This window comes from Palaemon carinicauda, chromosome 22 (assembly GCF_036898095.1).
Source record: "Palaemon carinicauda isolate YSFRI2023 chromosome 22, ASM3689809v2, whole genome shotgun sequence".
Taxonomy (NCBI): Eukaryota; Metazoa; Arthropoda; class Malacostraca; order Decapoda; family Palaemonidae; genus Palaemon; species Palaemon carinicauda.
The window spans coordinates 69082929-69103691 of NC_090746.1; the positions used below are offsets into that span (position 1 = coordinate 69082929).

The 20763-nt window shown below is 42.9% G+C and overlaps 1 protein-coding gene across 2 annotated transcripts in view; it reads right to left on the reverse strand.

Annotated features, from left to right (window-relative positions):
- The window catches only part of LOC137616532 (putative protein MSS51 homolog, mitochondrial), a 92424-nt gene that overhangs the window by 13868 nt on the left and 57793 nt on the right, over window positions 1–20763 (reverse strand). For both annotated transcript variants that reach the window (XM_068346373.1, XM_068346374.1), the window contains exon 2: window positions 16662–16852. In XM_068346373.1, the coding sequence (XP_068202474.1) occupies window positions 16662–16843 (182 nt within the window). In that variant the 5' untranslated portion in view covers window positions 16844–16852. The remainder of the gene's footprint in view (window positions 1–16661; window positions 16853–20763) is intronic.

Below are 20763 nucleotides of genomic sequence, written 5' to 3' on the forward strand. Positions count from 1 at the left end.
GTACTACGTACAAGGGAAGGTTTTAAAAGTCTGAATATACATGTTGAATAAATAGGTAAATATGGTGTCACTACTTCGCGGATTTTCACCTATCGCGGCCGCGTCTGGAACCTATCTACCGCGATAAACGAGGGTTCACTGTATATATAGCTGATTGACACCCTTGGTGGAGGGTAAAGAGACCAGCAGTAAACATCATAGGAATATAACAAGAGTTTTGATAAAAACAAACTTAAGGGTTCGTACCTGATAAGGAAGGAGACTTTTATGATTCTCTGCCTCATTAGTCCGCTATCCTTATGAAGCCCAGCAATCCACTCAGGGGGCTGAAAGACCTCTAGGAGCTGTCATATCTGGGGTGACCCCCCCTATGACAGGACCTCAACCAATACCCTTGATCTGGGCGCTCTCAAGAAACAAGTTTGACCACCCGCTAAAATCAAATGATTGCGGAAGACTGTCCCAGTCTCCACCTACAACCCAAAAGATAATAGTTTCAAGAGAAGAAAAAAGGTATTAGGATTGGGGAATGAAGTGGTTGAACCTTCACCCACTACTGCATTCGCTGCTACGAATGGTCCCAAAGTGTAGCAGTCCTCGTAAAGAGTCTGGACATACTTTAAATAATGTGAGGCGAACACAGATTTACTCCTCCAGTAGGTTGCGTCCATAATGCTTCATAAGGAACGATTTTGCTTAAAAGCCACTGACATTGCCACAGCTCTGACTTCATGAGTCTTTACTTTCAATAATCAAAGGTCAGTCTCACTGCAGTGAGCGTGAGCCTCTCTAATTAGGAGCCTGAAAAACTATGATAAGGCATTCTTAGACATCGGTAAGGAGGGCTTCTTGACCGAACACCATAAAGACTCGGATTCACCACGTAAATTTTTGTTCTGTCAATGTAAAATTTAAGTGTTCTCACAGGTCATAGGACTCACTCTATCTTGTTACCAACCACATCTGACAGGTTGGTGATCTCAAAAGATTTAGGCCATGGATGGGAAGGACGCTCATTCTTGGCTAAGAAACCAAGCTGCAAAGAGCATACTGCCTTACAAGTACAGAAGCTGACGTTCTTACTGAAGACATGAACATCACTAACTCTTTTTGCAGTAGCAAGACTCACTAAGAAAAGTGTCTTCAGAGTAAGATCTTTAAAAGAAGTTAAGTGCAAAGGTTCAAAATTTCTCAGACATCAGAAATTTAAGGACAACATCCAGGTTCCATGCTGGCGTCATTACCCCATGCTTCTTGGAAGTCTCGAAAGACTTGAGAAGGTCTTGAAGGACTTTATTGTTCAAGAAGTCTAGGTTCCTGTGTTTGAACACTGCAGCTAACATGCTCCTGTAACCTTTAATGGTAGAGGCAGAAAAGTTACGTACAATCCTAAGGTGTAGCAGGAAGTCAGCGATAACATGCTCCTGTAACCTTTAATGGTAGAGGCAGAAAAGTTACGTACAATCCTAAGGTGTAGCAGGAAGTCAGCGATTTGAGCTATAGAGGTATAGGACGAGGAAAAGGAGGTGGCCTTGCACCAATCTCGAAATACCTGTCATCTAGACTGGTAGATCCTGATGGTAGAGGATCTCCTTGCTCTGGCAATTGCTCTAGTTGCCTCCTTCGAAAAACCCTCGAGCTCTAGAGAGTCCTCGATAGTCTGAAGGCAGTTAGATGAAACGTGTGGAGGCTTTGATGGAACCTCTTCATTGAGAAGATCCAACCGCATTGGCAGGCTTCTTGTAAAGTCCACCATCCACTGATGTACCTCGGTAAACCATTCTCTTGATGGCCAGAGGGGAGCAACCAACATCAACTTGGTCCCTTCGTGAGAGGCGAACTTCTGTAGGACTTTGTAAATGATCTTGAATGGGGGAAACGCATACACCTCCAGGCGAGACCAGTCGAGTAAGAACGCATCGACGTGGACTGCCTCTGGATCTGGAACTGGAGCGTAGTAAGAAGAAAGCCTCTTCGTTATTGAGGTTGCAAGCAGATCTATGGACGGACATTCCCATATCCGCCATAGTTTCTCGTACACCTCCTGATGAAGAGTCCATTCCGTGGGAATGACTTTGCTTCTTCTGCTTAGGCAGTTTGTCATCACGTTCCTTTCTCCCCGAATAAACCTTGTAAGTAAGGTGATGTTTCTTTCCTTCGTCCAAACTAGGAGATCCTTTGCAGTTAAGTAAAGGGACTGCGAGTGGGTCCCGCCTTGCTTGGCGATGTAGGCTAACGCTGTGGTGTTGTCTGCGTTCACCTGCACCACTTTGTTTCAAATCAGTCTTAAGAAACTTTGCAGGGCCAAAAGAACTGCTAGAAGCTCCTTCTGGTTGATGTGAAGCTTTACCTGGTCTTAGGTCCAAAGGCCCGAGCACTCTAAACTGTCTAGTGTTGCTCCCCACCCCGCATCCGAAGCGTCTGAGAACAACACATGGTCTGGGTTCTTGTGGGCAAGAGAGAGGCCTTCCTGAAGTCTGAGATTGACATCCCACCATTACAGGCAAGTCATGATCGTTTCTGGAAGTGGTATGGATACTGCTTCTAAGCCCTTCTCCTTGTCCCTATGGTGGTTGAGGTGAAACTGGAGAGGGCGAAAATTGTCTTCCTAGGGAGACAAACTGCTCCAGAGACGAGTGTTCCCAGTAGACTCGTCCACATCCTTACAGAGCAACTGGTCTTCTTCCGATAAAGACGAATCTTTGAGAGAGCTTGCTCGAGTCTTGAAGGCGATGGAAAAGCCCGAAAAACTAGACTCCGTATCTACATCCCCAAATAGAAAATAGTTTGAGATGGGGTCAGTTGAGACTTCTTGTTTACTAGGAGACCTAAGTCCTTCGCTAGGGTCAAAGTCCATCTGAGGTCCTTCAGACAGTGAATGAAGGATGACGCCCTGAGTAGGCAGTCATCTAGGTAAAAGGAGGCTCTGACACCTGTCGAGTGCAGGAGCTCGCCACGTTCCGCATGAGCTTCGTGAACACAAGAGGAGCAGTGCTGAGACTGAAGCACAGAGCTCGAAATTGGAACACTTCCTTCCCATACACGAACCTTAGATAATATTGGAAGGTCGGATGGATAGGGATATGGAAGTGGCAGGTAGTTCGACCCAGACAAACGTCTGGGGACATACCTTTCAAAATCAGTTTTTTGTGAACGACCTTGCGCTGGTATGCGTCCTGGAGATCGAATGAGGCCATTCAATCGCTTTCCCTTACTGCTGCAAGCACAGACTTGGAAGTTTCCATAGTGAACTTTGTTTTCAGGATAAACACATTGAGCGCGCTCACGTCCAGCACTGGTCTCCAACCTCCTGAGTTCATTGGAACTAGGAAGAGGTTGTAAAAGCTTTGAGACTGATGGTTTAAAAAACTTCTCCACAGCTCCCTTCTCTAACAAGAGGGACACCTGTAGGTGCAAAGCTTGTCTTCTTGCTTCCTCTTGGTATCTGGGAGAGAGATCTATCGTCTTTTGGACAAGAGGAGGTTTCTTTACAAAAGGTATTATGTACCCCTCCTTCAACAAGAGGACAGACCATTGGTCTGCTCCTCTTCTCTCCCAAGCCTGCCAGAGGGTCTTCAATCTGGCTCGAGGGAAGGCAAAGATTGACTTGCCAAGACTTCTTATGGTCTGCAACCATTCTCTCAGCAAACGCAAAGCTCTCTTAGAAGACCGAGAGTGCACCAATTTAGTAAAAGAGGGAGCTGTAGCAGTCAACCCTAAGGTGAATTCTGAAGGCGGTGAGCGTGGAGCAGCAGGAACAAAATGCGAAAGAAAAACTTCCTTAAAAACAGTCATGATCATCTTAAAATCCAAAGATTGTTGAGCAGATCTAGGTTCCTCTTCTTCAGTCAAGATACCCAAAGGTTCAGTTGTGGAAAGGAGATAGATCCTCTTCCTCCTCCGAATAAACTTCATCCGGAAGTTCTATGTCTCTACATGGTGGAGAGTCAATAAGAAGTCGAGATGGAAAGCTTGACAACTAGCATCAACCTGTCGATGAAGAACAGGTAAAGGTTGAAGGTCGACGTCACGTCGGGACTGCATCGACTGACGTTCGACGTCACGGTGAAGTCGTCGATCGGCGTCATGGTGAAGCTGTCGATCGGCGTCACGTTTGACAGCTTGTCGAACAGTAGGGGTCACGTCAGCGTGACGTGAAACCTCATGCTTAGAAGTCTGATAAGAGTCACGCTTAACAGCACCGTGACGCTCCGCAAGCAAAGGTTCCTTTCGCTCAGGAGTTGGACAGCATGACTGCATTAACGTCGATAGTTTCGACTGCATGTCCTGCAGCATACAGGGGGTCCTCGGGTTACGACGCTGATCCGTTCTTAAGACGCGGTGTAACCCGAATTTCCGTGTAAGTCGGAACACCATAAATATACGTACTGTACTGTACTGTAAAGTATTACTGTATACTGTACTATAATAAAATGTATCAAATGACATAAAAACAATATTAGAAAAAGAGAAAACAATTCCTTACCACATGAATTAAAGTAAATATCAATAAAAAAAGAAAACAATTCCTTACCACATGAATTAAAGTAAATATCAATAAAAAAAATAAAACAATTCCTTACCACATGAATTAAAGTAAATATCAATAAAAAAAAAGAAAACAATTCCTTACCACATGAATTAAAGTAAATATCAATAAAAAAGAAAACAATTCCTTACCACATGAATTAAAGTAAATATCAATAAAAAAAAAGAAAACAATTCCTTACCACATGAATTAAAGTAAATATCAATAAAAAAAGAAAACAATTCCTTACCACATGAATTAAAGTAAATATCAATAAAAAAAAAGAAAACAATTCCTTACCACATGAATTAAAGTAAATATCAATAAAAAAAAAAAAAGAGAACAATTCCTTACCTTATTCCTATGGTTGGCTTGCACACTGGAAGGGATGTTGCAAGGGACGGAGAGACTGGTTTATTGTGGAGAGGAAGGTGCAGAAGATGCTGGAGAAACTGGGGCAGGTGAATCAGGATTCTCTGGAAGTGAGACAGAAGATGCTGGAGAAGCTGGGGCAGGCGAGTCTGGAGGTGAAGAGCCTACAAGAGGTGGTGGAGAAGCTGGAGAAGCAGAGGCAGCTGAGGTTGATGGCAGAGGCTCTGTAGCAATAGAGGCAGCTGAGGTTGATGGTAGAGGCTCTGTTGCAGGCAAATCTGGAGTAGTAGAGGCAGCTGATGTAGAGGGTGCATTCTCTCTACTTTCTTAAAATACCGCTCCAGGTTAGACTGGACAGAGAGGATCCTCTTCTCATCCAAAATCTCCTTATAACACTGCAGTAAGTCCATGACACCTCTGGAAACCCTGGTGAACCTGTCCATGTTGGGATCTTGAGCCTCGAAAGTTGCCAATGCTTGTTGTATCTCGGCAAAACCTTTTGACAAGCCCTGCCTCGTGAAAGCCTTAGGGTCTGGGGTGGGGGCTTCTTCCTCTTCCTCTATGATCTGCTTCTCCAGTTGTATCAAGTCCCCAGCAGATAACTCCTCTCCATGAGATTCTAGCAGCTCCGTAACATCATCAACCTCCATCTCCAAATCGGTTTCCTTACTCAGGGCAACAATGTTCTTGATAACATGGTCAACTGTGTCCTCAAACCCATGAAAATCATTAACAAATTGAGGACATAGCTTCCTCCAAACACCATTCATGTTTGTAACCTTCACCTCCTCCCAGGAATCAGCAATGTTCTTAATAGCATCAAGGATGTTGTAGGACTTCCAAAAGTCCTTCAGAGTCAAGTCCTTCTTCGTTTCAGTTGCCTGTAATGCCATAGCAATTGTTCTTCGGAGGTAGTAGGCCTTGAATGAAGCAATCACTCCCTGGTCCATAGGCTGTAAAAGGGCCGTGGTATTAGGTGGAAGGTAAACCACCTTCACATTAGGGTGAAAGTCTCCCAGCTGGGCAGGGTGTCCAGGGGCATTGTCCAGCAATAGCAACACCTTAAAGGGGATACCCTTTTGGGCGCAATACCGCTCCACACTAGGTACAAAATGGTTGATAAACCAGTCTTCAAACACTGCAAGTGTCACCCATGCCTTCTTATTTGCCTTCCAAATGACTGGGAGTTGACTCTTCCAAATTCCCTTGAGTGCCCTTGGATTTTCAGCCTGATAGACCAGCATGGGCTTCAGTTTGAAGTCGCCAGCACCATTTCCCCCAAGAAGCAAAGTTAGCCTCTCCTTGCCTGCTTTATGACCGGGTGCTGACTTCTCCTCCTTTGCTATGTACGTGCGGTTAGGCATGCGCTTCCAGAATAAACCTGTCTCATCCGCATTGAACACCTGATAAGCAGAATAACCCCCCTCCCTAATTATCTCAGCCAACGCTTTAGGAAATTCACTTGCTGCTTTCTCATCCCCACTAGCAGCTTCACCTTGCACTTTAAGATTATGGTAATTGGCCCGAGCCTTAAATCGCATAAACCAACCCCTACTAGCCGAAAACTCTTCACTTTCACTTTCTCCCCCCCTTTCTTTTTTCAACGCTTCAAACAACCTTTTAGCCTTCTCTTGAATAACCATTAAGCTCACTGGAATACGCCGTTGATTTTGATCTTCCAACCAAAGCACTAATAACCTTTCCATTTCGATAATTAAACCACTACGCTGTTTCGTTATCACTGTTGCTTTCATTGGAGCAGATCCTTTTACGTGTTCAACAATGCGCTCCTTATCTTTAAGGATAGTAGCCACGGTCGAACGGCTAAGGCCAAGCGATCGGCCAATGTTCGTTGGCGTTTCACCGTTTTTAGACCGCTTAATAATGTCTAATTTCACTTCCATGGTGATGGCCTTCCTTTTCTTCGATGCACTACCATCAGAAGAATCTGCCTTGCGCTTTGGAGCCATAATGAAGGGCAAAAAGTTCAAAAAAAACGATCAAACACGTGAGAAAAAGAACAGGCAATCACAACCAAAAATGGCGTATGAGTGGAACTGAGCGACGCCGTCTTCCTCGCCCACAACCACCGCAAAGCGTATTCATCCACCGCGCGCTAGAAACTAGTTCGCAATTGTTTACGTCGCTTACGACGCTAACGGTGTAAGACGGAACGACGCTTAATATTATTTTTATATTTTTATGGGGCGCGTTCGTAACGGCGAAACCGCGTAAGTCGGGACCGTCGTAACCCGAGGACCTACTGTATTAAAATTAGGATCGTGCAGACGAAGATCAAAACGTGACTTCGGCAACGTTTGATCCGAAACGTCAGTGAGGATAACGGGAGCAGCACTCACGTCACGTCTGGAAAGTCCAGACGAAATTAAAGAACCGTGACCCTGTGCAGGGGTCTCCGGGGTAACAAAACCAGACGTTAAAAAGGAACGATTGGCAGGTGAGCCTTCCTCCGATGAAAGTAGACATTCTGTACTGCTCCAATGACTGCAGCCTGGACATACATTTTGTTCTGAAGGAACCAATTTCCTCTTGAGAGATCTTGAAACCTGGCGCCAGGATTTTTTACTGACGTTAACGTCTTCGGAGAATGAGGAGAACTTAGTCTCACCTCTCTCAAGATAAGGGCGAACGTTACGAGAAACGTCAACCGCAACTCGTGATCGTTCCCTTTGGTCTTTTAACATTCCTTCTCCCAGGGGTTGGGGAGCTTGAAAGCGGTCTAGGACTAGGCGAACGGCAAGTACGTACAGACGAACACTCCGCAACACTGAACACATTCTTCGCACTTTTTTCAGTGACACTCGTATTTTTTAATAATTTCACATTGGACATGAATAAAGCTGATTTCTATTCATAGCAAGCAATTCTCCCTAAGCCAAAAGGTTAGAATTGCAAAATATGTCCTTTAGTATATGCTCATTAGTACATAATTGTATCACACATGTAAAAATTAATAAACATATACATATATATAAGTAAAAGTGAAATATATAAAGTATAAGTTAAAACAGTTCAGTGACTTGGGACGAGAATAAAAAAGTAGATCGCTAAGGACTACGTTTTCTCTCTTTCTCTCCCTGTACAGTGACTTGGGACGAGAATAAAAAACTAGAACGCGAAGAACTACGTTTTATCTCTCTCTCTCTCCCTGTACAGTGACTTGGGACAAGAATAAAAAACTAGATCGTGAAGAACTACGTTTTCTCTCCCTATACAGTGACTTGGGACGAGAACAAATATTTGAATCGAGAAGAACAACATTTTCTCACTATCTCCCTGTACAGTGACTTGGGACGAGAATAAAGATCTCTCTCTCTCTCTCTCTCTCTCTCTCTCTCTCTCTCTCTCTCTCTCGCTAAGCCACTCACTCTCCGACAATAAAAGGTTATTTGACTAAAAAAAAATACTAAAAGAACTAATTAATTGCAAAATAACATGTTCCTTTTATTTAGTATTTAAAAAACTTCAGTTTGTAAGAAGAATGTACTAAAAGTCAAAATCGATGCAAAGTGAAATCGTGATTCTCTCTCTCTATCGTAACGATAAACTGAAAACTGCGTAGCATAAATAAACTTAACGCTAGTTAATCTTTGAAAACAGATTGAAGACTATCCGAAGAAAAAATTTATCAAAAAGACAAATTCACTTAAAATATTTTCTTACAATATTCATCCCATCGATCCATAAAAATACAAAATTTACTCGGTATTTAGTACAAATGGAGTGGGGATCGATGAGGCCTTAGTAAGGCAGGTGAGATATAAAAATATAGAGGTAAATCTATAAATATCAACAAGAATATATCAAGTGATGAAATAAATACTATAATCTTAAAAGCCTTTCACACACTTCCCTACTTGGGAAGGGTCGGCCATTATGGCAAATCTAGAAAGAGATCAAACAAGCAAGGGTAAAAATTTTTCTCGCCCTTCAAAAAGAGTTTCTCTTGAAGGACTTTATTGTTCGAGGAAAAATCGTAAGAAAATCCAATCAAGCGAAACGAGGTTAGCGCGAGCAAGAAATTCAATGTTTATGCAACTGCGACAGAGAAGAACTGAGGAATTGAAGAATGGTTACAGTATCCTGGCGAGTGGCGGCGCTAGTTGTATACACCCAGCTGTCCAATCTTCGATTGCCGCGAGTTTTGAATTTTCTGTCGGACGTCAGAGACGTTAGCTATATATATATCCACCGGCTAAGTTTGATGTTTAAAATGTCAGAATTATAAAAAATCTTATGCAACATGCATAATGAACTAATTGAGCGACGGTGCCAGAGATTAATATCTAGATCAGGAATAAGAAGTTTAATAGTTCCTGTCCTACAAATTAAGATGAGAATCAGCAGCTGAAGACCAGATGATGCCTAGAGCTCTACTTTTGACCATTAATTTTCTATGAGGAACTTTGACAAAAGCCTTTTGAAAGTCTAGGTATATGATGTCTATTGCCCTGCTTTTGTCATAAAGGCTAAACATGTGGATAAATTCCAAAAGATTTGTCACACATGATCTCTTTTGTCTAAAACCATGTCGTCTGTCTATTAGAAGATTGTTTTTCTCTGTTTTACTATGGAATCTACTTTACTTGATTCAAAATTTTTGCAAGGCAATGAAGTTAGACAGATCTGTAGTTGTCAGGCTCTTCTTTTGGTCCCTTTTTGTAGATTGGAGGAACATTGCCTAGTTTCCTTCCTTGTGGTGCCTTTCTTTCATTGGCTGTCTTTCTGAACACTTTTTTTGTGTGGAATTATCTCTTCTAATTCTATGATCTCTACTAGATGAATATCATCTGGACCTGGTGCCTTTTATTTTCTTTTTGACATCATCCATTGTAAAGGTGATTCTATTTAATTGTTGTGGCGCTTCATAAATGATAGCTGGTTCGGGGAGGGTTGTTGATTCTTCCCTATTGAATACAGTTGTGAAATTTGCATTCATCATTTCGGTTTTTTCCAAATCATTTTTATTAGATTACACTCCGTCTCTTAATGGGCTTATGTTGTTTGTGACTGACTTTCTACCGTTTACATACGCAAAAAATTTCTTTGGGTTTTCTTTATTAGCTGAAGCCACTCTCTTCTCTTTTTTTTATCTTGGCCTTCCTAACTAGTTTATCTACTTTTCAGCTTAACTTCTTGTACTCAGAAATTTCATGAACTGAAGGCTGTAGACCTATTGATTTATGTTTCGTGTCTGCTTCTTATTGCATTGGCTATTCCTCTGCTGAACAACTTAGGTTGTGGAGTTCCACTTTGTAAAATTTTTCTATGCAGTATACATTTAGGCCTTTTTTCTTTATATATTTCTAAAAAGGAGTCCCATTGTGTATCCATGTTCCCTGTTTCGTCGTATCCTAAGTTCTTGGTGTTTTCCTTCGGTTTTATCCAATTACGTCTTTAGTCTAGCTTTTTCATAATTCTCCTTTCTGTTAGATGAGGAATATTTACCTGAAACTTAACTATTCTGTGGTCATTTTGCCAATATTTTTGCCTAATGAAACACTGGATACTAAATTTCTTCTCTTGTTTGCACAGTATCTAGTATATTGTTTCACCTAGTTCGTTTATCGACCCACTGATGGAGGAACTCAATATTGACATATTCTAGTAGCCCATGTCCCTCCGTGTTTGATGTAAAATTCATAGTGTCCCAGTTTACTGGTACATTGAAGTCTCCCATTAGGACAGCTAGCTAATTGTTAGCTAAAGTTAGACCTCGTTAATCGCGGTTTCGTTTTTTCACTTTGTGATGATTGTTTACCCAACATTTAAGAATTTGATTTCTAATAGTTGGCAACAGCATTGGGATGGCCAAGAACAATGAAATACATATTAAATAAAAATTGCAATAAAATTTAAGATAGGCCATGATTTCAAATAGCCTGCGTTTCTTTACACTGGGAACGTTGCGCGCCACTACCTATCTCTACACTCCGCTGGTCCTAGCTCTCTCTGTACAGTGTATATCCATTTACTTTCCCCAACAATGGAACCTGCCAATGGAATTTTTTTTATTACAGAGTCGCTTCGCCTAAGAATCAGGTGCACCCACAAGTTGACTACCTGATGGGTGAGGAACTCTATGGTTCAATACTTGATGGTACTCTCCAAGGAATAATCCTATGTCTTGATAAGATGTCCATCTGATTCCAACCAGAGATCCAGCCACAAAATTGTCTGCATGGCAAACTTCACAAACTTCTCCATGTTCAGGGCGTCTGCAGCGGAGGTGACCGGGAGACTCGAAAGCTTATTACAAGAACCCTCTCGTCAGGGCTTTGATGGCAGGGTCTAGTGGTAACGCTAGGAGGGTCTCATCTGACACCTCGTAATACCTCCTCTGCTGAATGAACGGAGGTGGGAGAAGCTTTGAGGAGGCGACAGCACGAAGAGAGCTCATAATGCTGGATAACTACGACCTTTTTTCTGGCCCCCTTCAACCCCATAGACCAGGGCAAAGCTACGCTAGCCATGGGACGTCTCTGGGTGAAATAAAGATGGTCTAGAAGTGTCTTTACCCTCTTGAGGAACCCAGGCCATTAATGACCCTTATGCAGACACGAACCTGCCAAAAGGCGTAGTTGGAATCATCCTGCTCCACTTTGGTGTACTTGGGTCTACTGGCCATCAGATGATAGTCCTTGTTGCTCGAGTCTTACTATCATCCACCCACAAGCCCTCACCCATAGGAGCCCAGAGTGGGTTGAAGTCGAATTGTACCTGGAAGTCGTAAGAATGTCTCTTGCTGATGTTACTGCTGCTGAAGAAGAATCCCTGCGAGTCTTCTCCTGGATCTGCAGGGAAGACCTAGCAGAGTTGTTCTTTGGAACTGTCTTCATGTCCTTGCTCTCCCTCCAGGGAGGAAGGGACTCCTCTATTCTAGCAGGGAAGGTCTCGAGTCCTCCCAGCGTCTGGTGGAATCAGGAACGTCTTTCAGGGAAGGAGCTGAAGGGAGCTGGCCTGAAAACGTGAAGGTGGTGCACTCGATGGGAGAGAGGCGAAAATCACAAAACTCACTGCCTTCACCAAGGCGTCAAGACATGGAATATCCCTCTTGAAGGAGGGGATCGAGAACAGTTCCTCACTGGGAAGGCTACAATGGGGAACTCCTCCCGGAAGTTTCAGCATCTGAAAAGGAGAGAAGGGTTGCTTAAGTGGCCTTAAGGGGACCGACATAGCTTCTCACTCTAGCTTAAAAGAGAGAGTTGGAGAAAACAAAAGTCTAGACAAACTCTCCTTTGGCTTATGAGCAGGTCTCTTCAGAGCAGTTGTGGAAGGGACTGGTCGGCTGCATTTCACTGTTCTGTCCTTCGCACCTGGGCTGACATGTTGTACCTGACGCTAACACTCTTCAGATGGCTGCACGTTGACGAGAGATGGCGAGCAACTACGTTGCTATGCGCTACTGGGCGCTCACGGGCTGTGGATGAAAGATGAGCAGGGACTGATTCGCCATCTGCTACAGAACACACACAAGAGGGCAATCATGCATGGGATGCAGATCCCATTCAGGACGTCTTGAACGATGGGAATCACTAAACACATAGCAATGCTTTGGTAAGTAGTCACGAAGTGGCGAGCGCTCAAGAGTAAAGGGTTGGTCTCGTTCTGGTTGGCAATGACGAACAGCTGGGTTGCAAATTGCATGGGAGCGAGTGAATGCGCTGGTGAGCTGAAGACTACTGGATCTGGAATGGGGAGATCTCCCTGGATAAAGAGAATTGTCTTGGGCGTTTCTAGTTTACGCTGAAGGGCGAGGGCGCAGAGTGCTGGGTAGCACAGCGCGGTCTGGCGATGAAGGCGCAATCGTCTGAATTTCCTTAGGGAAGGAGCGAGCACGCCTGGACTCAGGAAAAGGACGAGACGGGCCCTGTCTCAAAGTGCCATGTGGCGGAGACCACTCCTGAAAGGACCTAACCCGGCAACGGGAAAGGTGACCCGAGAGGAACAAGAACCTACCTCGGACTTTGCGCCCTCCTCCGCAGGCTGAGCGTACTTAGAACATGGTGGGAGCGCAGTCTCCGGCAGTAGGAACTGCGGCAGGCGAAGGTGGAGAACTCGGGTCTGGCAACACAGCACTGGAAGCAGAAACAGGGAACTCCTCCAGCACAATGACTTTGGAGCCCTTCGGTGGAAGATCCACCTTCACCTCTGCAAGATCTTCCTTCTACAGGGGATCAGCAACACCAAGGAAAGGACAGATCAGTAATAAACTGTCAATAGAAAAAGAATGTCCTGCGGAAAAGTGGAGCGCCACTTCGCTAGGGGAAGCAACTGCGTCATTCAAACCTAAGGGCTGTCTTGGAGTTAGATGGTCAACGCTCCTACTCGATCAACCCCCTGGGGAGACGGAGCACGTAAAAGCTTTGGGAAGAGATCGAGAGGTTGAAGAATAAGTCCAGGTTTCTTCGACTTCGAGGATGACCCTGAAGGAGAAGAATCCCTTTTAGAGGTCTTCTTACGCCGCCAATGAATGGGGGTCGGTCTCGACCGAGGACAAGAAGGTGGTACATCGGCGCCTTCAGGTCCTGAACATGTCCGCATGACAACAGGAAGAAATCACAATCACACCTGGAAATAAAAAGCAATTATTCAATATGCCAGTCAGTGATGGAAGAGGAGACATGAACGTCGAGCCAAAAGAAAAAGTGGCGAGACAACACCGGTATGTGTGTGAGCGGAGTAGCCGGTACTATCTCCCGGTAACTAGCGGTGAGGTAGTAATACCTCGGTAAATGTCTTATGGCTAGTCTTCTAACTTTGCCAAAAGTATAACCACTAATAAATAGCGAAAAAGTTTGTATTTAGCATCGGAACAATTATTTGATGGGTATGAGATACAGTATCTAACTTCGATAAAATACCAAGGCACTTCCCCCAATTTTGGGGGGTAGCCGACATCAACAAAGAAACAAAAACAAAAAAAGGGGACCTCTACTCTCTACGTTCCTCCCAGCCTAACAAGGGACTCAACCGAGTTCAGCTGGTACTGCTAGGGTGTCACAGCCCACCCTCCCACATTATCCACCACAGATGAAGCTTCATAATGCTGAATCCCCTACTGCTGCTACCTCCGCGGTCATCTAAGGCATCGGAGGCAGCAGCAGGGCCTACCGGAACTGCGTCACAATCGCTCGCCATTCATTCCTATTTCTAGCACGCTCTCTTGCCTCGCTCACATCTATCCTCCTGGCACCCAGAGCTTCCTTCACTCCATCCATCCACCCAAACCTTGGCCTTCCTCTCGTACTTTTCCCATCAACTCTTGCATTCATCACCTTCTTTAGCAGACAGTCATTTTCCTTTCTCTCAACATGGCCAAACCACCTCAACACATTCATATCCACTCTAGCTGCTAACTCATTCCTTACACCCGTTCTCACCCTCACCACTTCGTTCCTAACCCTATCTACTCAAGATACACCAGCCATACTCCTTAGACACTTCATCTCAAACACATTCAATTTCTGTCTCTCCATCACTTTCATTCCCCATAACTCCGATCCATACATCACAGTTGGTACAATCACTTTCTCATATAAAACTCTCTTTACATTCATGCCCAACCCTCTATTTTTTACTACTCCCTTAACTGCCCCCAACACTTTGCAACCTTCATTCACTCTCTGACGTACATCTGCTTCCACTCCACCATTTGCTGCAACAACAGACCACAAGTACTTAAACTGATCCACCTCCTCAAGTAACTCTCCATTCAACATGACATTCAACCTTGCACCACCTTCTCTTCTCGTACATCTCATAACCTTACTCTTACCCACATTAACTCTCAACTTCCTTCTCTCACACACTCTCCCAAATTCTGTCACTAATCGTCCAAGCTTCTCTTCTGTGTCTGCAACCAGTACAGTATCATCCGCAAACAAAAACTGACTTACCTCCCATTCATGGTCATTCTCGTCTACCAGTTTTAATCCTCGTCCAAGCACTCGAGCATTCACCTCTCTCACCAATCCATCAACATACAAGTTAAACAACCACAGCGACATCACACATCCCTGTCTCAGCCCCACTCTCACCGGAAACCAATCACTCACTTCATTTCCTATCCTAACACATGCTTTACTACCTTTGTAGAAACTTTTCACTGCTTGCAACAACCTTCCACCAACTCCATATAACCTCATCACATTCCACATCGCTTCCCTATCAACTCTATCATACGCTTTCTCCAGATCCATAAACGCAACATACATCTCCTTACCTTTTGCTAAATATTTTTAGCATATCTGCCTAACTGTAAAAATCTGATTCATACAACCCCTACCTCTTCTAAAACCACCCTGTATTTCTAAGATTGCATTCTCTGTTTTATCCTTGATCCTATTAATCATTACTCTACCATACACTTTTCCAACTACGCTTAACAAACTAATACCTTTTGAATTACAACACTCATGCACATCTCCCTTACCCTTATATAGTGGTACAATACATGCACAAACCCAATCTACTGGTACCATTGACAACATAAAACACACATTAAACAATCTCACCAACCATTCAAGTACAGTCACACCCCCCTCCTTCAACATCTCAGCTCTCACACCATCCATACCAGATGCTTTTCCTACTCTCGTTTCATCTAGTGCTCTCCTCACTTCATCTATTGTAATCTCTCTCTCATTCTCATTTCCCATCACTGGCACCTCAACACCTGCAACAGCAATTATATCTGCCTCCCTATTATCCTCAACATTCAGTAAACTTTCAAAATATTCCGCCCATCTTTTCCTTGCCTCCTCTCCTTTTAATAACCTTCCATTTCCATCTTTCACTGTCTCTTCAATTCTTGAGCCAGCCTTTCTTACTCGCTTCACTTCTTTCCAAAACTTCTTCTTATTCTCTTTATATGAATGACCCAATCCCTGACCCCACCTCAGGTCAGCTGCCCTCTTTGCCTCACGTACCTTGCGCTTTACTTCCACATTTTTCTCTTTATATTTTTCATACTTCTCTAAACTATTACTCTGCAGCCATTCTTCAAAAGCCCTCTTTTTCTCTTCCACTTTTACCTTTACTCCTTCATTCCACCATTCACTGCCCTTCCTCATGCTGCCTCCAACAACCTTCTTTCCACACACATCACTTGCAATCCCAACAAAATTTTCTTTTACTAACTTCCACTCCTCTAAATTGCCAGTTTCTCTTACTTTCACTTCGTCATATATCATTTTCAACCTTTCCTGATATTTACTTTTTACCCCCGGTTTTATTAGCTCTTCAACCCTCACTACCTCCCTTTTACATCCACCTACTCTATTCCCCCATTCTTTTGCTACAACTAATTTTCCTTCCACCAAAAAAATGATCAGACATACCGTTAGCCATACCCCTAAACACGTGCACGTCTTTCAATCTTCCAAACATTCTTTTAGTTATCAACACATAATCCATTAATGCCCTTTCTACTACTCTTCCATTTGCCACTCTTACCCATGTATGCTTATTTTTATCTTTCTTTTTGAAAAAGCTATTACTTATCACCATCTCTTGCTCAACACACATATCTACCACAAAATCTGTGGTGTTATAATCCGACTCCTCTGTTTATTCTTTCACCAGTCTAAAGTATAACATTTTATTGGTGGTCTGTCTGAGATTTGTGTACTACTGTATTTTAAAAAATTACAGTACTGTACTTCAGAATTTGAACAACTACATTAGCTTCAAGACAGTTATCATAAAAACCCTATAATAACAAGATAATTATTCTTACTTGTGTTCTTTCCAATCAGCTTTCTGACAAGCTTTGGAACAATAAGAGACCAACTGACACTGTGCACAATGCTTCAGCTTTTCGTTGAATAGACCTTTGTAGCATATAGCGCAAAACCCTGCATGAAAATGTACCTCCGTTGCGATTCCAAGGCCTTCCAGCAATTCATCATAAGGATCCATGTCTTAAGCCTAAAAATGAAAATAAAAGATAAACAATAAGTGCAAAGATACAAAACCTAAAATAAAAATACTGTAGTTCTATGAAGATGCCCCTCTTTCCCTAAATCAAAATAAAAGCATTAGGTATTGTTATCGGTCAAGCTTCAACCTTAATTAAAGAGCCCAAAGGCTGCATCCAAAGGGATCCAGGGATCCAAATGGGAATGCAACCCAATACAAAATAGAAACCATTTGGAAATAAAGAAAAAATTTAACAGAGATACTGTAACAGTCTTGATAAAGAGAAAACTTATTCTTGGGAAGGTGCTGTATCATTTCCCAAGGACTTTCTTGTTCAAGGCTAGAACAGGAAATCAAACACGAAATATTGTTTCCCTACCCTAGGACCATGGATATCAAGGTGCACAGCACAGACTTAAGTGATTATAGGGGAGACCTCTAGGTTCAGGAACATTGGAACTTACACAAAGCACCTCTGAATCTGCACATCATCTGCCACCTGTGACATCACGCACGTCATGTTAGAAAAGAACCATCGTTCAAGTTCTCGGCCAAACAACTACTTAATCAACTGGCCACAACACCATTCTCGATTAAGGCAAACTGAATGCACTCCACCCACCTGCACGAGGATTGGGAGGCGGAAGGATTTTTAGAGACAGCACAGTACCTCCCGTAAAATGTTTTTCCCTCATCAAAACTCCTAAGCATAAAATCCTACATGGTCTAAATATATAACAGTAGACTCTTGACTAGTCATAACCAACGGTCTGCAACCAAGCACAACCTGGGACCGATGCTCCTCATCCCAGGTCATGAAGTAAAACTAACTAGTCTGACTATTACCTCACAAAGATGATGGAGACTGCTGGGTGCCTGACCGATCTCCCATTACTCTGCTTCTTTTGAAAGACCTCGCTGATTTGGTCCTTCCTCATAGGCTTTGCCTACATAGGCCATGAATGAATGTTGTACTGCTTTTATTTTTTCCAAGTAGTACTTAACAAACACACTATTCCGAGAACATCCTGTAAAAGTCTGGATGTCCTAAAATTGCATGTTAGCAAAAAACACTAGTTAAGTAGTGACTTTCCTCATATCATGTGTAAGGTACCAGTACAGGATGGGCTCTTTTAATTGTCATGAAATGATATTTTCATAATAAAATAAATTTTTTAACATACTTACCCGCTGGTTATATAACAACAGCTTTATTCTTCTGTCCGGCAGAAATTCAAAAACTCGCAGCAATAGCATAGATATGCCAGGTGTACACTAGCGCCACCATGGTAGCTAGGCCGAACTATTCCTCCCAGCACCAGATTTTCCATGCCCATAGGTCTCTAGAGGGGAGGAAGGTGGGATTTTAAGTTATATAACCAGTGGGCAAGTATGTTCAAAAATTTATATTATTATGAAAATATCATTTTTAAACATTTAAACTTACCTGCTGGTTATATAACAATAGCTGATTGACACCCTTGGTGGAGGGTCAGAGACAGCGACATTGTTGGAATATCACCTAAGTGTTAAAATAAAAACAAGCTTAAGGGTTCGTACCTCTTAAGGAAGCTGACTTCAATGATTCTCTGCCTCATTATGTCTGCTATCCTTATGAGATCCAGCGATCCACTCAGGGGGCTGAAGATCCCTAGGAGCTGTCAAACGGGTAATAACCTCTATGCTGACAGGACCTCAACTAATATCCTTGTTCCGGGCGCTCTCAAGGAACAAAATGACCAATCTTCACGTACAACCATAAAAATATATAAAAGTTCCAAGAGAAGAACAAGGGAACTAGGGATTAGGGGAAACGTAGTGGTAGATCCTTCACCTACTACTGCACTCGTTGCTACGAATAGTCGCAAAGTGTAGCAGTCCTCATAAAGAGTCTGGACACGTTACAAGTAATGCGAGGTGAATACAGGTTTACTCCTCCAAAAGGTTGTATCCATGATGCTTTGCAGAGAACGGTTTTGTTTAAAAGCTACAGAAGTTGCCACAGCTCTAACTTCATGAATCTTTACTTTAGGCCGCTCAAGTTCTGCCTCACCACAGTGTGAGTGAGCCTCTCTAATTAAAAGCCTTATAAAAAATGATAGGGCGTTTTTAGACAAAGGTAGCGCAGGCTTCTTGACTGCGCACCAAAGAGCCTCTGAATTGCCTCTTAAATCTTTAGTCCTGTTCAGATAAAACTTCAGAGCTCTAACACGACAAATAACCTTCTTCCACTCTTCACTCATCATATCAGAGAGCATAGTAATCTCAAAAGATTTAGGCCATGAATGAGTAGGATGTTTGTTTTTGGCCAGGAATCAAAGTTGCAAGGAGCATATGGCTTTTCTGTTTCTAAAGCCAATATTCTTGCTAAAAGCGTAAACTTCACCGACTCTCTTAGCTGTTGCCAAACCTACTAAGAAAAGTCTTCAAGGTCAGATCTTTAAAAGAAGCAGAGTGTAAAGGCTCGAATCTGTCACTCATGAGGAATTTTAAAAACAATATCTAAATTCCAGGCCGGTGAATCTTATCGACGCTTCTTAGAAGTCTCAAAAGATCTGAGAAGATCTTGAAGGTCTTTATTATTTGAGAGATCTAAATTCCTGTCCGAAGACAGCTGCCAGCATACTTCTGTACCCCTTCAAGGTCGAGGCAGAAAAAATGTGCTTTCTTCTAAGGTTTTAGAAGAAAACGACAATTTGTGTTACAATTTGTGTTAGAGGTACTGAATGAAGAAAACTGATTTAGCTCTACACCACTCTCTAAAACCTCCCACTTAGACTGTAAAACCTTGATGGTGAAAGTCCTTCCTGTACTAGCGATAGCCTTAGCTGCCTCCTTCGAAAACCCTCCAGATCTAGGGAGTTCTTCGATAGATTGAAGGCAGTCAGACGTAGAGCTTGGAGGTTTAGATGGTTTCTTGCCAAGTGGAGTTGTTTAAGAAGATCTATTCTCAATGGCAGGTTTCTTGGAATGTCCACTAGCCATTCCAGAACCTCTGTGAACCAACCTTTTGACGACCAGAAGAGAGCTACTAAAGTCAACTTGGTTCTCTCGTGAGACGAATTCTTGTAACATCTTGTAAAGCACTCTAATGGTAGGAACGTGTACAAGACCATGTCACGAGCTGCTTGACGCTCGGGGTTGCATTGTGCTTGATGATTCATGTAGTGTCTCAATAGACACTTGATGTCATGTCTTACAGGACGTCCTGTTCCGCTGGAATCTCGACGTCCTGTTAGGTGGACGTACGACCTCACGTCTGTTTGATTGACTCCTTGCTAGGGAGTTGTAAAGACGTTCGTCATCAAGAACATCTCGACTAGAAGGCTCACTACACTTAGTGTCCAGGCGTGAAGTTACCTGATACTCAAGATCCAAGATAATCACGAGTGAATTCCTTCTATGTTGCGAGTATGGCGGCAGAAGAAAATCTGGTGCTGGGAGGAAAAGTTCGGCCTAGCTACCGTGGTGGTGCTAGTGTACACCTGGCATATCTATGCGATTGCTGCGAGTTTTTGAATTTCTGCCGGACAGAAGAATAAAGCTATTGTTATATAACCAGCCAGTAACTTTAAATGTTTAAAAAATGAGGATGGTCACAGTAGAAAGGGGTTTGTTGGTCTGGGTATTTTGAAACGAACTACCTTTTATCAGTGTGGATCTCTGTAAATATATTTTTAAAATTGACAAAGGAGAGAGATTGTCATTCCCCAACTATAGAGACGAGATATAACGGGTCCGTCTCTAAAAAGGCTTTTCGTTTTTGGCTACAAAAAGAAGTCCCTGACTCAAAACGAAGATGACCTGGAATTATGATATTGAACTTGCGACCTTTGAGAAAGGCTGCCCGTTCGCTGACCATAGCTCCAAAGCTTAAAAAAAAAAAAAAAAAAAAAAAAAAAAAAAAAAAAAAAAAAAAA